At 34.6% G+C, this 20,395-nt stretch overlaps 1 protein-coding gene across 14 annotated transcripts in view; it reads right to left on the reverse strand.

Annotated features, from left to right (window-relative positions):
• Positions 1–20,395, reverse strand: part of ERC2 (ELKS/RAB6-interacting/CAST family member 2) — a 426,293-nt gene that overhangs the window by 312,522 nt on the left and 93,376 nt on the right. For all 14 annotated transcript variants that reach the window (XR_003077468.3, XR_003077467.3, XR_003077466.3 and 11 more), the window contains 2 exons: positions 17,073–17,228; positions 11,842–12,009 (listed from right to left, as the gene is read on the reverse strand). Coding sequence is in view for 2 of the 14 variants with exons in the window: in XM_040646769.2 (XP_040502703.1) it covers positions 11,842–12,009; positions 17,073–17,228 (324 nt within the window). In the remaining 12 variants the exon portion in view is untranslated. The remainder of the gene's footprint in view (positions 1–11,841; positions 12,010–17,072; positions 17,229–20,395) is intronic.

Raw genomic sequence — 20,395 nt, forward strand, 5'->3', positions numbered from 1 at the left:
ATTTAGAAATAGCAGAAACTTACGTTATGAGACATAGAGACACTTAGAGACAACTTTATTCCTGGCTTGTCCAGTCAGACTTGAAAAATCAAATTAAATTTCATCCTAAATTCTTCCGCAAGCTTCAACAACTTCGGGTAAGTTGCTTTTGTGTGTGTGTGCCTTTGTATAATGACAAGTAAATGGCAAAGATAATTTAACAAATGTTTGTCAAGCACTCTAAAGTGTCTCCTCAAGTATGCATATTCATTATAGGAAATAACTCATTCATAAGATTTCAAAGTATATCAGCCTCATGAAGATCTTCTAGCTGAATATTTATTTCTGTTGACAATTTTGCCCAGACCTTCCTCTCAATATTGCAGATTACTGAACTTACATTCTGAAACATAATTTATGGAATCACAGAACAGTTTAGGTGGTAAAGACCTCTAAAGATCACACAGCACTATGCACCTGCTCAAACCAGGGCAAACTACAGCAGGTTGCCCTGAATATGTCCAAGCCCTTCTTCAGGGCTTGAGAACTCTCAGCTTAAAAAATAATAAATAAATAAAAGTGTATTTCAAAAAAGTGTATTTCCTTATGTTTATACAGGATTTCCTGTATTTAAATTTGTGTCCATTGCTTCTTTTCAGTGGATAACACTGAGAAGAGCCTGGTTCTATATTCTTGAAACCACCTTATCAGGAATTTATACATACGGATAAGCTCCTCCTTGAGCCTTCTCTCCTTGAAGTTATCCAGCTCTCTCAACCTCTCCTTATTTAATAGGTGTTTCAAAATCTTAGTCATTTTCACGTCACTGTGTTGGATTTGAATGCACACATCTTTCTTCTGGGGAAAGCCAGGACACAGTTCTCCTGAAGTTGTCTCACTAGTGCTGAGAAGAAGGACCAACCTCCTATGACCTGCTGGCTATGCTTTTCCTAATGCAACCCAGGATGCTAATGGCCTTCCTTACTACAAGCACCCATTCATGGCTCTTGTCTAACTTTAGGTCCACCAAAGCCTCCAGGTTTTTTTGTTTGTTTGTTTTGTTGTTTTTTTTTTGTCCAACTTTTCTCCAGCGGTGACTGCAACTGGTATATGGGTGTAAAAACTTGTACCTCTCTTTCTTAAACTTAATGAGATTCCTGTTCCTGAAAGCATTTGGTGTCCAGGAAGAAAATGAACCAGTTATGCTTAACTTCTCACTAGGTATGCAACAGACCTCTTCAAAATTTCTGACAGAAGATTAAAATATAGCAAGCTAGCTCTCCGCCAGACAACCAGTACAGAGAGCCACAAGACACATGAAAACAAATGCTTTGGTCCTTCAGTGAAGATAGGCCAGATCTTTTCTATGGATCATAATCAACACAACTGCAAGACTGGGCAACAACCATGTGTCAACAGAGTATATGAGTCTAGGTCAAGTCTAGCAAAGATTTGCTGTCTGACTTAAATGTAGTCTATTTGTTCAAATGACACTGTTCCTAGAAATGGAGGGCAAGTTGACCACACGTCTGTCTGTATTTGTGGCCTGACACTTGGCAGAATAAACTTCATTATGTTTATGCTCAGGAAAACTACTCTCAATTGTTTCCAGTCTGTTGCAAACATAAACCTACAAGCTGTATTAGATATGTACCATTGTATTTACCACAAGTTCATGAAATCATGCATAAAATCCTAAAATGGCATAAAAGAAATTCAGCTCCTCTGAATTTTTTGTTTTCAATTTCTGGCAACATATCAAAATAAACAAAGAAGCAAATAAATCCTATATATAAATTAAAGTCAGATTAAAGAAATATTCAGATGTAAAAAAGAGAAATGTAATTTTATCAATTATGACCGTATAAAATGAAATAGCTTCTTAATAACATATGTTAGTATGTGTGTTAATGAAGAATCTGATTTCTTTTTCCAGCCAAAAGTGTACACTGAGATTCCCAGTTGCCTCAAAAATAAAATAAACAAATTGAAATGGAAAAGACAATGTTATTGTGACTCAGATAACACAAACCTGATGATACATTGCAGAGAATTAAGAATATAATATTCTTATATGCTCTCATTTTAAGAACCCTACTGCTCCTGTCATAAAGCAGAAAAGTTTAGTTCTAAACACTCAAAGATAGAAAACACTGTGGAAGTACAGCAATATGCAAAATACATGTGCAGGTTGAAAATCAATGTAGTGCATGATCAAACAAAAGACTGCACTATGTTATGTGTTAGAGTTCTGAAAAAGATCAATGAATTACATTCTGGAAATCAAATATATCCAAGCACTTTTTCTTCCACAGTTTTCTTCTTTGCCCTGTAAGTTTTCTTTATTTTTACATGATCTTGAAGTACTTCTAAATTTAAAGATAAGAGACAGATTATTCTAGCAGAATAGATTTTTCTAGCAGAAACCCATCTTCCACACAAGCAGCAAAAAAAACCTGTTAATTTCTATCTCTACTAGTAGCACTTTCTAACAGAAAAATTCTCCTTAGTTCTTTTGTTATTTCTTCTAAGTTTTAAGGCAACTTTAATGCCCTCATTGAGGAATGTTTCTGTGCGTCATGCCCTGTCCCTTCAGATTTATGACTGAAAAAACACTATTGATGTTTCTGACTAGAAATAGCTTTCTCTCATGTTGTTACAAAATGTTTTAAATTCAACCACAGACAACATGCATACTTGGAAAACAGGAAAATATTATTTACACAGAAATATGTAGGAATGGGGAGAGATATAATAGATACTGCTTTTCATTTCAACTAAGTATTATAGGAAGACAGCTACAGTATTTATGAATACTATAATTAATTTCAGAATCCAGTGTTGCCCTGATGGTGTTCAGAGAAATGACTAAATGATACAGTGTAGAAGTAATTAAACTAATGGAAAGTATTTAAAATATTTTCTTGGAGGTTCAAGAGTTTAAACAGCTTAAAGGGGAAAATAAGCATGCAGTGAACACAATCCAGAACTGTTTTTATTTACAGGCTCCTCAATCTTTCCTACCCCATACCCATCTTGTGTCAGATCTCACAATGCAGAGCAGCTGAAAGAAAGTAGTCTTTAAAATGATAAGCAACAGCTGTTGTGTGTGTTTGACCTGAGGAAGAATATGAAAGCCAAAAGCAGGACATGAGAATGAAAACAGTTTTCATAAATGAAGTATCTGTAGAATTGTTTGGGCCTGTTTCTAGCCAAATTCTGGTAATAGTATCTGACATGCATCTTGTCTGCATGAAACATACTTCACTTAAAGACAGAAGTAGAAAAGAAGCTAACAGAGACAATGATCATTCACACTCCATATATGAATAACTATAAAAGCAGCCTATTTTAAAGGAAAATCATTACTGAACTTCAAAAATCAAGAACACACATTACAAGATGTCAGAACTAAGGTTTGAAGGTCTGCCTCTGCAAAGCTCATTTAACTCCTTATGTTGAACTAGACAGCCAAGGAATTTCTGCAGAAGCAGTAACCAAAATGTTCTCATCCATTTTATTCCATCTTCTGATCTATTTTTGGATCCAGATTTACACTAATACCATAATTTTCAAAACACACTGAACTCCCTGATTGTATTCTGTTAGAACTTAATCCTACAATACCTCAGTATTGTAAGTACATTTCTAACACAAATCACCGTAGACCTCCCAGTCTTAAGAAATGTTCAAGAAGCTCTCTCCACCAGCCCTGATGTTCCTGTCCCATAGCTCTTTAGCAGTAGCATCCTCTGCAATACATAATTCTTTTTCCACTCATTTGGTAGGATTTTAGTTTCTTCACGAAGCTTTAGGTTATCATTAATTCTGGGCAAAATCTAACCTTTCCCTTCTTATTCCTTTATCAAATGCATCAGAAATATTTATTTGCATATTTAAAACCATTTTTTTCCAGTTTTCTAAATCTTTATTTCTTCTATCACAGTACTGCTGCTCACACATTCTTTTCTAAAACACTGAGAGCTATCTCTGAAAATATTCACTGTTATTATCAAGTAAGAATCTTCTAAAAGGAAGGAGACAGATATAAGGCAAAGAACATACGTTATAAATTCATCAGGATGCACATGTAATTTTTTTTTTTTTAAATTACAGCTGGTGGAATGGATAAATTAGCAAAATAGGGTCAGATAAACCAAGAAACCTCCAATATGTGTATTTGCACCAGCATCAGCAAATCCTGACATTCTTATTACTTTATATCCTATGCTTCCTTCATGAAAATATGAGAATTAACATTAAGAAGAGATATAAATGATGTAAATTGATCTGTAGAAAGTGTGTGCGTTGCACAGGGCCTATTCAAAGTCTATTCTTTATGTTTCACAGACCAGATAACTCAAATCAATTATACGGACTCAAGTTACTTTGTGGCACATAAATGTATTTCTCTAGAAATATTACTGCATTATAAATTAATACGTAGAAAAAAATGCAACTACTGCTATAGCAGTGAAAAGAAAGATGTTGCTTTATGGGAAAGAAAATAAGTCCCACAGAGGATTTTTTTTATTTTTTATTTTTTTCCAAGACTTAAGACTTAAATTATAATGCCATAATGTTACAATAATCACTGGAAAAGACTCAAAGAATCAAATTGGAAGTAACATCCAAAATTGAGATGTGCAACTCAGTCAGCTAACTCAAGAGTTTACCAACATTGTTAACCACTTACATGAGCAAAGATCTAAAAAGAACACTTTTCAAAGGAGGCGGATGATTTGAGAACTTTGTTACGATTACTTCTTATTGCGTCAAGTCTCACAAATATTAATTAGCATTCTGCGTTTGAGAACATTTTGAATTTCAATTAAATTAAACTGATAGCCTTCTTATTAACTAAATTTAAAAAAAATGCTTAAAGGATATTAATATCTTTCTTTAACTTGATGCTATCATGCATAGTAGTTGTTTAGCCCAGCTTCCTTTCAAGTGTGGGACCACTATTTTCATGGCTCACTGTGCACAACTGCAACTCCTCCCTGCATCAACTGGAAACTGAGACAATTGCTCCCACATGTCTGTGCCAGCCAGTCCACAAGGATTCTTATTTACTAAAGCCTTGAGGCTACACAACTTAACTATCATGAGTTACCATAGTACAACTGAAAGTACCAAATCTACTACAGAAACAGTTTATGCCACACATGTATTATCCTTTGCTAAATGTTTAAATGAAACAGTCCTTTTATGTCTGTTTCTACGCTGCCCAATTTATAGAATGAAAAAGCAGCATTCACTTTAACAGAAGACAAAAACAGAAGTCACTGAATGGAATTTCATTAAGTTTACCACTCCAGTTAGTTGAAAATACACCAAATAATATCTGAATCAAATTATCCAGGAGAAAATATAGCTGCCCTTTTATTTATTTATTTATTTTTAAGGAAATAATTCGTAAATATCTTTTACATCTAACAATGACATATTTTTCAAAAATGCTCACAGTCTGCACTACTTGATGATTTTAAGTATGGAAAGCACTAGAGAAATGTAAAGTACAGTGTAACCATATTATGTTATCACTAGTATCAAAAAACAGGATTGTTTGCTGTTTCCGGCCTTTAGCTCCAGCACATAGATTGAACTACCCCACATTGTATTCCTGAATCGCATTCTTTAAATCGATGTAATACACCTTAAATCAGTCCTGTGTAAAAAAGACCCTACCTTTCTATAGAAAACTTTTACCTAGTTGTATGTACCTAAACAAGGGTGATTCAGCATCTTCTTTAGTTTTTACCCCTATATAGTAGGGGTAAAATATATATAGTGTATATATATATATAGTATATAGTAGCAGACACAAAACACCACCCACCCACAGCCCTTTTCACTTTTATAAACCATGAAAGCCACGTGCATATGCCTTTAAAGTCATTCACTGATCATGGACCCATCTCCCTTCTGTCACCACATTTAGCAATTCCTGTCTTCCTTCAAGTGACTCCACCCCTTTTCCCAGCCTGTTTCTCAAGCATAAAAAATACCTCCCTGCAAATAAATGCAAAAGTACCTCCATCAGCAACTTAATCACAGTATAAGGAATAGCCAAAGAGCAGAAAGGATCCTTTGTAAAAAGCAGTCTAATCAGAATTCCTCTCAAAATATCAAAAAGTTTTAAAATTGTAGCTAACAGCGCTAGATTTTTTCTGATCATTCTCATTCACTATAATCAATCCTAAAATGCCATATAATCTGTCTAATTGAATATTACTTTATAAGGCAACAAGGTAATATTCTGTAAATCTAAGAACTAAGAAAAGTGAATAGTTATTCATCATTTTAATTAAATAAAACAGATTAAAATGAAATGTATTTTGACAATAAGATAAATCTAAACTTCATTAAACTATTTGTTCCAAAAAAACTTCCATAAAGCTTTTACACAACAAGTATACAAGCACTTATCTTTGTACTTTCATCTTTCCTAGTTTTTTTTCAACTGTCTCTTCCTTCTCTGGGCACTACTTTCAATTCTGTTTCAAGTCTTTAGTATATTACAGAATATTATTGTCAAGAATGGACTGAATTAGAAAATAACAGTTTTATTTATCAGTCTTTCTCTGGATAAATTAACTCCTGTGTGTAACTCCAAAAGTAGAAAATACACATCTTTTGGACCATATTGCCAATCATGCATTTGACATATGGAAAAGCTTCTTTTATAATACTATAGAGTCATTGAGGTCGGACCAGGTCTCAGGAGATCACTAGTCCAACTTTCTGCTCAAAACAGGGTAAACACTCAATATAGACTATGTCATTTGGCAACTACTCCAGAGTGGAGCACAAGGCGGAAGAATCAGGGAAGTTGCTACCCTTCTCTCCCAGCCATATACACATTTATGTATGTATGTCACTCTATTTTTTTTCTCACTAAGGGAGCTAACACATGAACAGCTAACTCATGAAGCAGTTGCTCGGAAAGCTTCTGCATCACACTTATTTCATTTCAAAAATGAAGAGGAAGTAAAAACATGTAGACATGCTACCCACTGATTTTATTTCTAATCACAGTTGTTTCAAAGTTTACAAATCTGTACAAAAACTAAAATGCCTGGCAAATTCTGCTTGTGCATCAAATTCTGCAGTACATCAAAGAGAGCACACTATCTGTCCCAGATTGATTTGAAACACACACACACAAAAAATAGGAAAATACATTTTCAAAGTAAGTTCTTAGAAAAATACATACCTGAGACTGAAATAACCTTAGTTATACCATTATGATTTCAAAATTAAAAAGTCTTACATTTCAAGTGATAGCACATGTCAACATTGTAACAAAGTAAAGCAAATGTTTTGTTACAAGTCTTCTGTCTGCCAAGAGCTGACAATAATTCAATCACTTCCCAGCCTCTCTTAATAAGCAGATTCATTTCAAAAGAGAAATGCATTGGAATAAATATCTACTATCATCATCTTTCCTCTTCAATTGTATTATTTTCTCTGTTTTAAAATGTGTATGCTCAGAATTCACATATCCTTCTCCATTGACAAGACTAAGCTTATAACTTATAAAATTTCTTCATGGAAATATTCAGATTTCACAATTCATTAACCTACACAAAGTACACCCACCAGTTTATGTCTGTGTTACCTAAAGCAATGATATTCTGAAGTGCTAAAGTAGTTTGTGTCAGAACTGCTTCTGAAATTATTTCGGAATTTCTGAAATTCCAAAATGCTTTTCTCCACTGAGATACACAGCTAAAACAAATGTATTCGCATCAATTTACATCAGATTTCCTCCTGATGATAAGAGCAGAAGTTAAATACCAGTATACAAATATAGAATAAAACTGTACCATCTTTTACTTTTCCAAGTAACAGTAATCAAATTTGTTTAAATCAAAAAGGACCATTTGAGCTATTTAACCCCTTTCCTATTCAGTAAAAGGCTTCATTTTAAACATTAACGTATAAAGCTTCTATACGATGGCAAAGAAAATCTAATCTAACATCCTTCCTTTTAGCAATTCTCTGTGGAGTGACATTTTCAGTATTCTGTAGCTGGAGTAGCCTGACCTTGGCTCACTTTTATCTGACCTCAGCGTTGTCGCATCATTAATAAGCACAGAATCAAAACAAAGGCTATATACATCAGGGTAAGAAAAGTTTGCGTGGTTTGGCTCTATTATCATATGTACCCTTAAAATGGAACAAAATGAAATGTACATAGCAGAGGTGGTGAACCTTCTAAGAACTGGCTCCAATTTTTTTTCCTGGCAATAAACTATTTTCAGACCTCCCAACTCTGGCCACCATGAAAGTTATTGCTGCACAGGATTACACACTTTGTTTCAGCCATCAATAAAAACTTCAGATGATACTTTTTAAGTCAAAGAAGCCTATAAAAAACCACTGACATCACTAAGACATTAGAAACACTGAACAAAAAGCACATCATGTTTAGATCTAGATTTAACATATTTACAGTTGGTTTTATTAATTTTCTCTGAGCATGTGACAAAACACCTTTATCTGAAATCTTTTCCACTTACCTTTTTTCAAAGCATATTATCTATGTTCATCAAAAATTCCAGATGCCTTTGCTATAAGTGTATGTAAATCAACCAAATGAATACCCAGACAACACTGGTGATGCTTTTCAGCAGTAGTTGATATTCTGCAGAGACTAAAAGATCATTGTATCTCTGCTTACACTTCATTTCTGACTACTGAAACAAACTGTTATTATAAGCTCAAATATAAACTATACTTGAAAAAAAAATGTTTTAATTTTGGTGACATCATGAAAATCCCAGACTTAAAGCAATATAAATATTAATTTTACCAAGTAACAAATAATAACAAAATGAAACAACAAAAGTGAAACTAATGAACTTCCAAGGATACTTGAACTCCAAGTAATATTAATAAATGCCAGCAGATTACTTCTAAGTGTTATACCCTATTTGACAGGTTACATGAGCAAAGTGGGGGAATACAAAGTGGAATTAAGGAAGTGAAGAAGAATCAGTACGTTACTCCTGGGGTGAACAGTGGATCCAGTACTGTTCAACTTCCTCATTACTTATCTGGATGATGGGAGCAACATATGCTCCCAGAAAGTTTGCTGATGACAGAAAACCGAGTGGAGTGGCTCTTACATCAGAGGCCATGCTGCCATGCATAGGGACTGTGATAGGCTGGAGAAAAGGGATAATAGAAACCTCATATTGATGTTATTGCATCATATGCAGCTGCTGCATCCAAAACCTGAAGACAGCCTTAGAGTGCTATTATCAAGGTAAACAATAAAAGTCTTGTTATAAAGCAACTGAGATCAAATCAAAGATTTATTTTAACACAGGATTTCCTGAACTGAATTAATTAGTATAAGGTGATTACAAAGTAATCCTGTTTAGGCAGGGAGTCAACACTGCAACTACCAACACTTCAGCTCTGGATTAGAAGTGACCTTTTTTGGCTAATTTTACCTCTAGAAAGAAGCCCTTAAAGGCAGGTTATGAGCTTGTTTTAGGACAGCATGAAATTCTACAGTGATAATTAACAAAATATATTCTGCAAAAAGAAGACTTGGACACACAGAAAGAAAGGAGTGGGGCTTAATACAGGCCAAAAAGTTATTAATTTTACTCATCTGGGAACTACAAACAATACCTTGTACAGTACAAAATTCCTTACATAATGTTTTCCACCTGCTGGAGGGCTGCCATTCAACCCACATCTCCCTGCAGCTGCTTTTCCATGCACTGTTGGAATCAAATGCCCTCCCTTTAGATAAGACCTGAGGCCTGAAGAAAGAAGATTCATGTGCTCTAAGCAGACAAAATCTTTTCCTAATTCTACATTGCAGAAAACAAAACCTGCTATGTCCAGAATCAATGGTGTATAGCTTTCTCAGCTTCAAATCCAGGTCTCAGAGAATGCCCAGCTGACAAAATCATTTTTATTCCACATCCACCTTCAATGGTAGGCCACATGCATGTTCACAAGTAAAGCACAATTGCTCATTTTCAAGTGTTTAGCAAGACAGACCCTATTCTTAATGCACTGAAAGACCCTCTGTCCTACTGTGGCTCTCTGGGCTCTCTTGTTGCATAAACTCTTTTTTCTACAAGAAAAGTATGAACTTCATTGAAGAATCTTTTGCTTTTTTTGTTGCTGTCTGATTTAACACAGCTTAACACTTATATCAGAAACAAAGCACCTATGGCCTTTGCTGATACTTGGGGTTACACCACTATCACATTTAATCTAACACACAACCTGTGGGAAATGTAGAATTTTCCACAGAGATTCACAAAGAAGATAAATATTCCCTTGACTGAACCACAATTCTCCAAACTAAAGAAACTCCCTTTGAAAGACAAGACATTCACAAATACTGAAGAAAGACACAATTGAGCTATATGAAGATTATATCTGTGAAATGGTTATACAAAAGACTTCCTATAAAACTAAGAGCAGGTGAAAGGGAGTATAGAATAGGTCTACACCATTATGAACTTTCCTGTCTTGCTGCATCACATTTAGTATGCATAGGATGCTTTCAAAGTTGTAGTTCTCGTTTATTTCTGTCATTCATAATAAAATTTTCATACATTTCAGGAAACATCTCAGTAACAGGAAAATGCAGTCAGAAGACACAAGTTTGCTAACTGAAATATATAATGAAAATAATTATTTAAATTTTGTTGTTGTATGTTAGCCCATAGGCCAGTCAGAAGATATAAGGGGCAAATAAACATTCAAAAGAAATAAGAGAAAAAAGTAGACATTTCCATCCTGAAAAAGAGAAAATGCAAGCAGCACAGACAGCTTGATTTCAACTGTCTCATAGCTAACACTACACCTTGAAGTTTTGGCACCCAATGAATGAGCTATAGCCGTAGTTCATAATTTTTACTGAGATGCCTTCTTGCAATTTATGTTCTTTCTGGTTCTGTTTAAACGGTGATAAGAAGCAATGTAGCCATCTACACGGGCTGCTGTCCAGCTTCTGTGCTGCTCAGGACTCCGGCACATTTCTACAGGATACCCATAGTTTAACAGAATCTCTCCCAATACACAAGTCTGGAGGTTGTAATATACTAGTTTGTGGGAAAGAGACACTTTTGACCAGAAGAACTCCCTAGCATACAGAAGAGTGGTAAGAAATCTGCTAAAATCCTGAGCATCTTAAAAAATATGTGATTAATGCACCATTACAATAAGCATATCAGCTGTGAAGGGAAAAAAAAAAAAAAAAAGGACAACATTTTTAACACTGGATTCTATTAAATGTAATGACCATCTCAACCCTGTATTCCATTACCCATATTTTTATGATCTGATTTTGTAGATACATACATAACTCATGCATTGGCCCAAATTAAATACTGAAACTAACTCATTAGAAAGAATTGCATCTAACTGCATTAGAAAGAAACAGATTAATACCAGGTACCCTTGAACAGACCCCCTGAAAATTCATCAGGACATTAATTCTTCAGATTAGAATTAGAAAAGCATCAGACCAGATCAGTCAAAACAAAAACTCAGTAAGCTGACAGGTGAATAAATGAAATCGCAACAATCAAGCCATTAGGCCACAGATCCACCTTGAACCCAAAGAGAATTAGGCACAAGCAGTTTCTTAAAATGCACTCACAGATACTTTTAAAACAAATTAGACAAAAAGATCTGGTGTGCGACCTAATGTGCAGCTAGATACAGGTATCAAATGGATTGATAATTCAAGGGCTTAAAATTATTTCACTATACTTCAACAAATTGTCTTCAACAGAGACCTGCAACAAATATAATCAGCTCGACACACATTATTAACTAAACATTCATAACACATTTTATGATCAGAAGGTACCATACCTCTGTCTGAAGTATGGCAGCTCTCTGTTCTTTGGCAGTAAGTGACTCTTTAAGCACTTCAATGTGTTGCTTGCAATCTGAATTCTGATTGCTAAGGGTTTCAAGCTTAGTTTGTAAGGCAAGAAGTTCTGATTCTTTCTTTGAGAGTTCTTGTTTCAGTTGGTCAATCTGTAATGGGGAAAGCAAACAGTTTAATTGTTAATTTTATTTTCAATTCATGGTTGCACTTGAAGTCTAGAAAGCGAGAAAGAACAAAATAATATTGGAACTCATATCTCCTGTAAATTCTGGACAAGAATTAAGATACAAACTGTTAAAATGGTCACAACCTTACGGAATTTCAAGTACTCTGTTTTAAGAATGGTTGTCCTGCTCTTGCTGAAATTAAAAAGGAAACTCTTAAAGCTTAAACACAATGATTTGGCCTATAAATTAACCACAGACCTCACTTAAGTTCAAAAGAATTTATCCTGCATGAGGTAAGTCTGGCAGGACAGAAAACACGCATAGGAAAAAAAGTTTTCATAAAAGTATAAATTCAATCCAATAGCCTATTCCTTCCAACAGCATGATTCTTGTGACTTAAGTTATCATTGGTTCAAGTGAATCAAGGCTTTTAGGAGTCTGATGAGAAAAAGCAGGCATCTTAGTAAAGAGAGGAAAAAAGAGAAGTAGACATTTAACATTACTCTTCTTGCAAACTTGCTGCTGCCACCGTCCCCATCTCCATTTTTCCTACGAGTACCTAGGAAATAGGAATCCTATGGAATTATAGGTACTAGGAAAGCCAAGCCAAAGGGATTAGCTTTAGAGAAGTCTGAGAAAAACGTTAGAAAAAAAAATTCCACCAAGTAAAACATCTGTGAGATTGCACGTAAAAACGTATCCTAGAGGAAACAGCAGAAACACATTCTTAGGAAGGAGCTTCTGAATTACAAAGGATATCAGTAGATGTTATGGAACTGCGATCATTCTTCCCATAATGCTAAGTGGGAGGGGTGGCTACAGAATGCGAAAGCATGGTGGATTTAGAAAACGCAAATCTGAACAAAGCACTGGACAACACACAGAGTGATGCTAACATATGGCAAATAAGGTGACTTGTAACATTATTTTTTTAAGTGTTGTGAAATAATACTGGTCACCAGATGAGTTCAGATATATCATCTCATGAGAATTATTTGAAATAAAAATCCTGAGTGCATCTGCATAGTTCAGGGAAACCGTGTTTCCTTTATACTTGGAAAGTTTTCTTGATGACTTTAAGTAGACCAAGACATCTTTGAAATTCAAGTTTCAATTCTGCGATGACTACAGAAGTGCTATAACAGTGTTTTTTATTCTCTTAATTTAATTGCATCCCAACAGACACTTGGGATGCAAGAACTCTAGAAGGGCTAGATAGGTTATTCAAAAGAAAAGAATAATTAAATATATATATATGTTATTCATAAGTTAGTATATATCCACAGGTTGATGCTACTGAGCTATAAAAATTCTAAAGATCCACAGATTAAATACTGCATGGCGCAGTCACTAGAAATATTTTCTGCTCATCAAACTATTTCTAGTATATTTGATTTTGCATTTTGCTACATTGTGTTTCCTTACAAATTAAATGAACATACTATTTCTTCCAAATATACGTTCTATGTGCATGACAACACATTTATTCCTTATTTCTCTCCATAAATCTCAGTATGTCTGCATACCTGGTTAAGGTACTTGGCCAGCCAACTCTTAGCTACTGTATAAAATCAAGAATCCATGCAAGAACTAAAAACAATCAATCATCTTCACAATCTAGAAATATCAAAATAAGAAATGTAGCATACAAATAAAAAAAATAGATATCAAGAAAATAAAAAGGTGCAGTAAGGAAACTGCAAGAGAAAAATTTCTCTTGAAAGCAAACCACCTTCTTCCATCCCTTGCCAGAACATGTAATCAAGTATGGAAACTGAGACAAAAATGTATATGAAATTAACAATGGGAAAATCTGTCTACAATATATGAAGACAAAAAGTAGATCTGTAGCCAACATGAATTACATCACATGCATTATATGAGACCCATGTGAACATCAGAGACACTTAATTTCTCCTAGAAACTCTTCCCACTTTTTTCCAGGACACAACCCACACTCAGAAATAATCAACCCCTTTCCAAAAGCTTGATTTTCATCACAGGTATGTTCTTTGTATTTCTGAAACAAAATCTGTTCTTTCATTCTGGCTACAAGACCCACGAATAGCCAGAAGTTTAAAAATTGGCTATAACTCTCAAAAAAATCCATAGTAAATAATTATTCCTTTGGCAGATGTTTAATTAAAGCATAAAGATGAAAATGTGCTAAAACTTCAATTTTAAAAATAATGCATCAAAAATATCAAAGGCATAGAAAAAAACACATTACTTTTAAAAATAAGTTTTTACTTCTGGGTATATTCACTTTCTGAAAGTCCTGCAGAAGCTATTAGTGTGTTAAAAAAGAAAGATTAAACAGGGCCTGAAGTCATTTTCTTTCGTGCAGATGTGCATACATTTTCACTTTGTTATAATAAGTGGTATAGAATATCAACAGTCATGATTCCATAAAATCTTCCAATAAAAAAAAGAAAATGAGAACATTTTTGTACTTTATAAAGACCACAATGAAAATAAAAGTCTATGTGCTACAGCATTCACAGAACTCTGACCATGACCTTCCCATTTCATGTATTTAATTTGCCTGTCACCGCTTTTTCTATGTTGCCCCATATTATTGTTTCACCTCCTTTGGTGAAACTCTAGTTCCTTTGCCTTCCCTCTCAATTAATAATTGTCATTTCCTTAGATACTAGCTTTTCAATAAAATCATTATCCTTTCTCTTATATCATTGTTTGACATACCAAAAGTCTTATGTAGCATTACATAAAGAAAGAAAGCAAACAAACAATAACAATCAGAGCTTTTCCCCTGAATATTGCATTCCTTAAAATGGAAGGGCTAAATTTTTAAGTCAATAATTCCATTAAACGAAACAATGCTGATTTATATCTCGTAGGAGTCTGGTTTTATGTGTCAAATGAAACCTGCTTTTTAAAATGAAGAAATTAAGTAAAAGAACAGCAACGCAAGTGAGGTGAAGTGACTGCAGAAGGTAAACTAGACACTTATCTGTAGTTTCTGTTCTTTGCCATCAATCAAGACTTCTTTATCAGAATTTATCAACAATCTCTCGTTAAACAGATCAGGTATAAGGCCTATTTGCTGACAACTACCTAAATATTTTTCCACCTTGAATTGTTCCAAGATGATGGATAAAAATAATATATTTTGCTACAAATCTCTAATTTAAGCAGAAGGACCAGTGAAAGAAAACAGACAATTTCATCACAATGCGACATTCATCAGAATGATCAGAAGATTGTGAAAAACATGTTTAACAATCATTCATGTTTTCTGCATCACAGAAACCTCTACTGAATCTCTTCTTCTCCAAGATATTAGAAAATTAACAGAATAATAGACATCTTACAATATTTTTTAATCAGTTAATTTGCCGGGATGTTTTAGGACTTTTATCGTAAATTACTAAAACTGAATTGCTTCAAATTTACCCAGAACTTCAGCTACTCTTTAGCTACTGAGCTACTTTTTGAACTTAAAAAATATATTGTTTGAGCTTTCAGCATTTTGGGGTTTTGTTTATTTTTATAAAACTGGATTATTTCCACATGAGTACTAAAGCTTCCATTTCCTCAGTAGTGTTAATCCACAGAAGTTAAAATATGCCCAGATGTCACAAGAAAGCATCCTCTCCTATGATGTGGTTTAAAAGGTTCACAGAATTCAACAAGTCTTATCAGTGACAGAATGCACTTGAGTGTCTGCTCGACTGCAGGTTTGCTGATGACACCAAGCTGAGCAGTGTAGTTGATACAATAGAAGGAAGTGACACCATCCAAAGGGACCTGGACAAGCTTGAAAAGTGGGTCCATCTAATGAGATTCAAGAAGGCCAAATGTAAAGTGTTACACATGGGTCAAGGCAATCTCAGACACCACAACAGACTGAGAGAACTTGGGATTTCTGGTGGATGGAAAAGCTAAACAAGAGCCAGCAGTGTGCACTTGCAGCCCCGAAGGCCAAGTGTATCCTGAGCTGCATCACAGTGAAATGGAGGTGATTGTCCCCTTCTGCTCTCCCATTGTGAGGGCCCTCTGGAATACCACATCTAGGCCAGACATCAGCTGTCAGTATAAGAAAAATGTAGAGCTGTTGGAGTAGGTTCGGAAGAGAGACAAGAAGATAATCAGAGGGCTGGAGCTACTACCAAAACCTAAATTTGTTTACTTGAGAATGGAAGTAGCCACCTCCATAAATTTATATTTTAAGCAAGAGCCATAATTCATTATTTTATTATTTCATCAACAAAATGTTCAAGGTGGAAGGCTAGGAATGAACCAATACAAAAACTAACATTATGTATAATTTACTACAATTTTAAGGCAATTAGAAAAACTGTCAGAAAAGTAGTATTAGAACTCACAAAAAAGTGTATTTGAAGAGAATTCATCTTTACCTAGAAAGCAGCTGAGTAGGTTGAAATTAAAAGGAGGTAAAAAGTCCGGGCAAAATAAGAACTTATACATAAAGCTTTGTTTCTGATGTATTTTAAAATAACTGTGAGGCTTTTACCAAGAAAATGTGTTCCATCACCACGTACTTATTATCTGATTGTTATCAACTCAATTATCTATGTACAATGATTTGAAATGAAGGATACATTGTAAGAACAAAGTCATTAAATTGTAAGTTTTAAAATACAAAGAAAAGTTCAATTTCACATAATCTAAGGAGCAGCAGTCCTTATTGTAAAACTTCTATCAAAAATAAAAGCACGAATAAAATTGTTCCAAAATGCTGCAGCAAATCAAAATCATGAAATAATTCAAAAAGCCACCACTAAAACATACAAAATAAAGGGAAAAGGGAACATGGTGTAAAAACTAATAATTTCAGCCGTCTCCGCAGAAGTGTTGGAATAGCCTCATCCTTACCTCTCGTAAGTTAAAATATAAATGAATTTTTATTTCAATAAAATACTTCACTCTTCTGTAGTGACAGTACCACGTAGCAGAGATTTGCCACTAGAAGATGTGCAGACACGCTAATGCAGTAAAGGGTCTAGTTAAAACTTTTGTTCACATTATTTAAACGCCATTAAGATATTAATAGATTTTACCTTATTTTTCATGAACTTCGAGTGACTCTTGTAAACTTCAATTTGTTTGATTTCTTCTTCTCGGTCCTCTGTATTCAGAACTCCATTTGTCTTTAACATCTGTATTTCATCTTCAAGGTCTCTTATATTGCGCTCAAGTGAAGCTATTTTTGTATCCTATATTATACAAGAAAAGAATATTGAAAATGATATGAATCTTGTATTTAAGACATAACAAAATTATTTCTGTACCTACAGAAATAACAAATAATAAGACCGTAAAAATAGATGGCAAAAATACAGATTGCATATACATTGTCATAACCCATGAGTAATTCTATTGAAATGAGTTTAAAGTAATACAGATTTTTCATCTCTTTCATCATCTAGGAAAAAAAAAAAAAAACACCACTACAATTCTACATTACATTGTAGTGCCTATAGAGAACACATCCTGGTCAGAATCATCTCTTCGTTCCTCCACAGTTAAGAATGAAGGGAGAATGGAAGAAGCCCTATATTTTGCACTTGCGTACGGATGACATATCTTCTTTATACTCCTGACCACTTGGGACTGGCTATTATTCCAAGCTCTTAAACACAAAGGCTAAGTTTAGCCTAGAGAGGCTTGTTCATCAAAACTGCAGGAAGATAGGACACTTCATTATGTGGGCTGGTCTAAGGCAAATCGCAAGTTTCATCAGGGTTTGTACTTCTGCCTGCTATGGGGGAAAAAGGCTGTTTCCTCACATAGTTTTCCTCCACCACAGTGTCAACCAGTACAACCAGTACAACCAGTAAGTTGTACTAAGGATTTGAGCAACTGCAGTTATTAATGCCATCTTCAAAAATGGCTTTGCAATACTATTGTAGAAGCAGATGGATGTTTCCCACATATCCTTCTTACTTACCTTTTCTGCACTATTCATAACCAAATTAATGTAAAGTAACATTTACAAGTCCTTATCAGATCTCTTTAATAATAATCTATTAAGCCCCATTCCATAGAAAACATCAGAAAATCACCATACTGACTGTAGCAAGCTATAGAACGCAAACAAATCTCATTCAACATATTTAGACGAAAATTAGCATCAGAGGAAAACCGTGCTTCTTTTGTGAATAACTATGCTTTCATTCAACAGTTTTGTTCCATCACACAGTCAAAGTCACAGCAAACAAATAAGTGTATCCTGATACAGAATTCAAATGCAAAGAGAATGGCTCTGAAATGGATAGCAGGATAAGAACTTGCTCACAGCTGTACAAAATGGTCACAAAATATTTTATGGACATCAGAATCGTGGTAAATACACATAGCCATTTATCATTTGGACAAACTGGTAATTCTGCAAATACATCAGAGAGGCTGCTGGTTTGCCCATCAAACCTGAAAGTTTTCCTGTCTGCACAACTGCTGGCAAGCAAGAAATGTCACAGCTTGAGGACAACACAGACAGCCTGGAGCTCCCATTGGGTACTGCCACAGAGGATGCTGGGTTGGCTTGCAGGCTAGACAGAAAGTCACGTAGCTTTGCTTTCACTGAAAATTTTGACAGAATAGGTACATTCCCATAAAAATTTCCTGATTCCACTGAATCAGCATTTTCCCACAGTAAACTTCAATTGAAATACTTTCAGTCAGCTCTTGTTGTGGCATGGGGTCTGGCAAAGTTTCAGGAACTGAAATAGGAACAGATGCCATATTGCCTTTAAACTGCTAAGACTTATCTGCATTAGCAGCATTCTAACAAACTAAGTTAGTCTGTTGAATCACAAAGAAGATTCCTTTGCAGCAACATTCTGAGGCAGCCTGGTATTAAGTAGTACAAACAAACATCATCTGCGCTCTACAATTTTGCACTTTTTCAGTCAAGCCCCCTAAACCTCTGTTAGTAAGACTATCCACTTCTTCCAGCAGTAACTGATACTTCATCAGCTTTATTAAACAGTGTTGCAAACAATCTGCAATAGAGGATAGGGCTTTATCTATCCCTGGCCTAGCAGAAGTTCATCTCTCTGGAACGCAAAGCTCAACTTGTTTTTGTCCTGATGCTAATAAAGAAAACCACATTTCACAATGCAAAGGAGAGTGCCACTACAAATGAGTTTCCATTCAGTAATGAGTAATGTTTCAACTTAACTTATAAATCCAATCCTTACCCCCAGAAAAGGAGCTACGGTACATTTCCTGAATGCTTAGGAAAGGACAAGTAAGGCAAAACTTTTGTAAAAAACAAAACAAACAAAAAAAAAAAACAGCATATCAGTCTTTTATTCTTTGAATTGGTAAGTAATGAATTGCTACCCTTACATAATTTCAAATAGCAGATACATTTAATAAACTATGCCTGTGTTACTTGTAAGGCGTTCTACAAGGAATCGGCAGCAAATAAATGAAAAATCTCTTTTACTAGAGCTTGCAAATAAATGACAATATACACAAACTCTATATTCAACTAGTCTTACTATGAACTTTTTCAAACTAATATGGAGAATATTGAGGTTTATTTCCAAAGACAAGGGAAAGTGAAAGCTCATGCAGTCTTAAAAATAGGAGTATATTGCACTGCAAATGCATAACACACATTGTCAGAACCAAATCCATACCTGAAATATCACAGCTGGATCAATACATAAAGGTGGCTCTTTCTGCAATTAAGGTAAACCATAAATATTTTGAATTACAGTTTACTATTTTTAAGGACTTCAATTCTTGTTGCTAGATTATAAAAATTTCAGAATAGTCAATACTCTGCGGTTATGTTTCATGCCTTATCAGTAGACATCTTATTTCTGATTTTCACTCTCAGAATCACTGTTTTAAGTCTGGAAATACATGAAAAAGATATTCAAATTTTGACCTGATTCAGGTGTTCAGGAATACTTCCACCAAGAATGAAATAATGAAAAACGTTTCATTTCACTTGGAGGATTGGTAAACAATTTGGATATGAGTCATAATCAAAGATCCCAGTCAGCTGGCATCTGCCTACAAACAAAATACAAGGAAGTATGCATGGGTGCAATGTCAATTAAAGGAATGCATTTCAATACACCAGATTTATTTTATGCTTAAGCAAACAAAGACTTGGGCATGAGAAAAAAACATGTTACTTGATCATGTATATCTGTAGTCACAAGCAACAGATGTAAAAAAAAAAAAAACCTCGCCTGGATTTCTGTGCAACACAAGTAATAAAATCAAATGAATGCTATTAAATATTTATTTGCACTTTATGTTAGTGTAATATTTGCTATCTCTAGACTCCACATGCTGTATTTTGTGATTTATTTATTTTCAGGCCTGGAGAGGCCTCTTTTGTATAAAAGATATCTCATGT

The sequence above is a fragment of the Gallus gallus genome, chromosome 12 (genome assembly GCF_016699485.2).
Source record: "Gallus gallus isolate bGalGal1 chromosome 12, bGalGal1.mat.broiler.GRCg7b, whole genome shotgun sequence".
Lineage (NCBI taxonomy): Eukaryota > Metazoa > Chordata > Aves > Galliformes > Phasianidae > Gallus > Gallus gallus.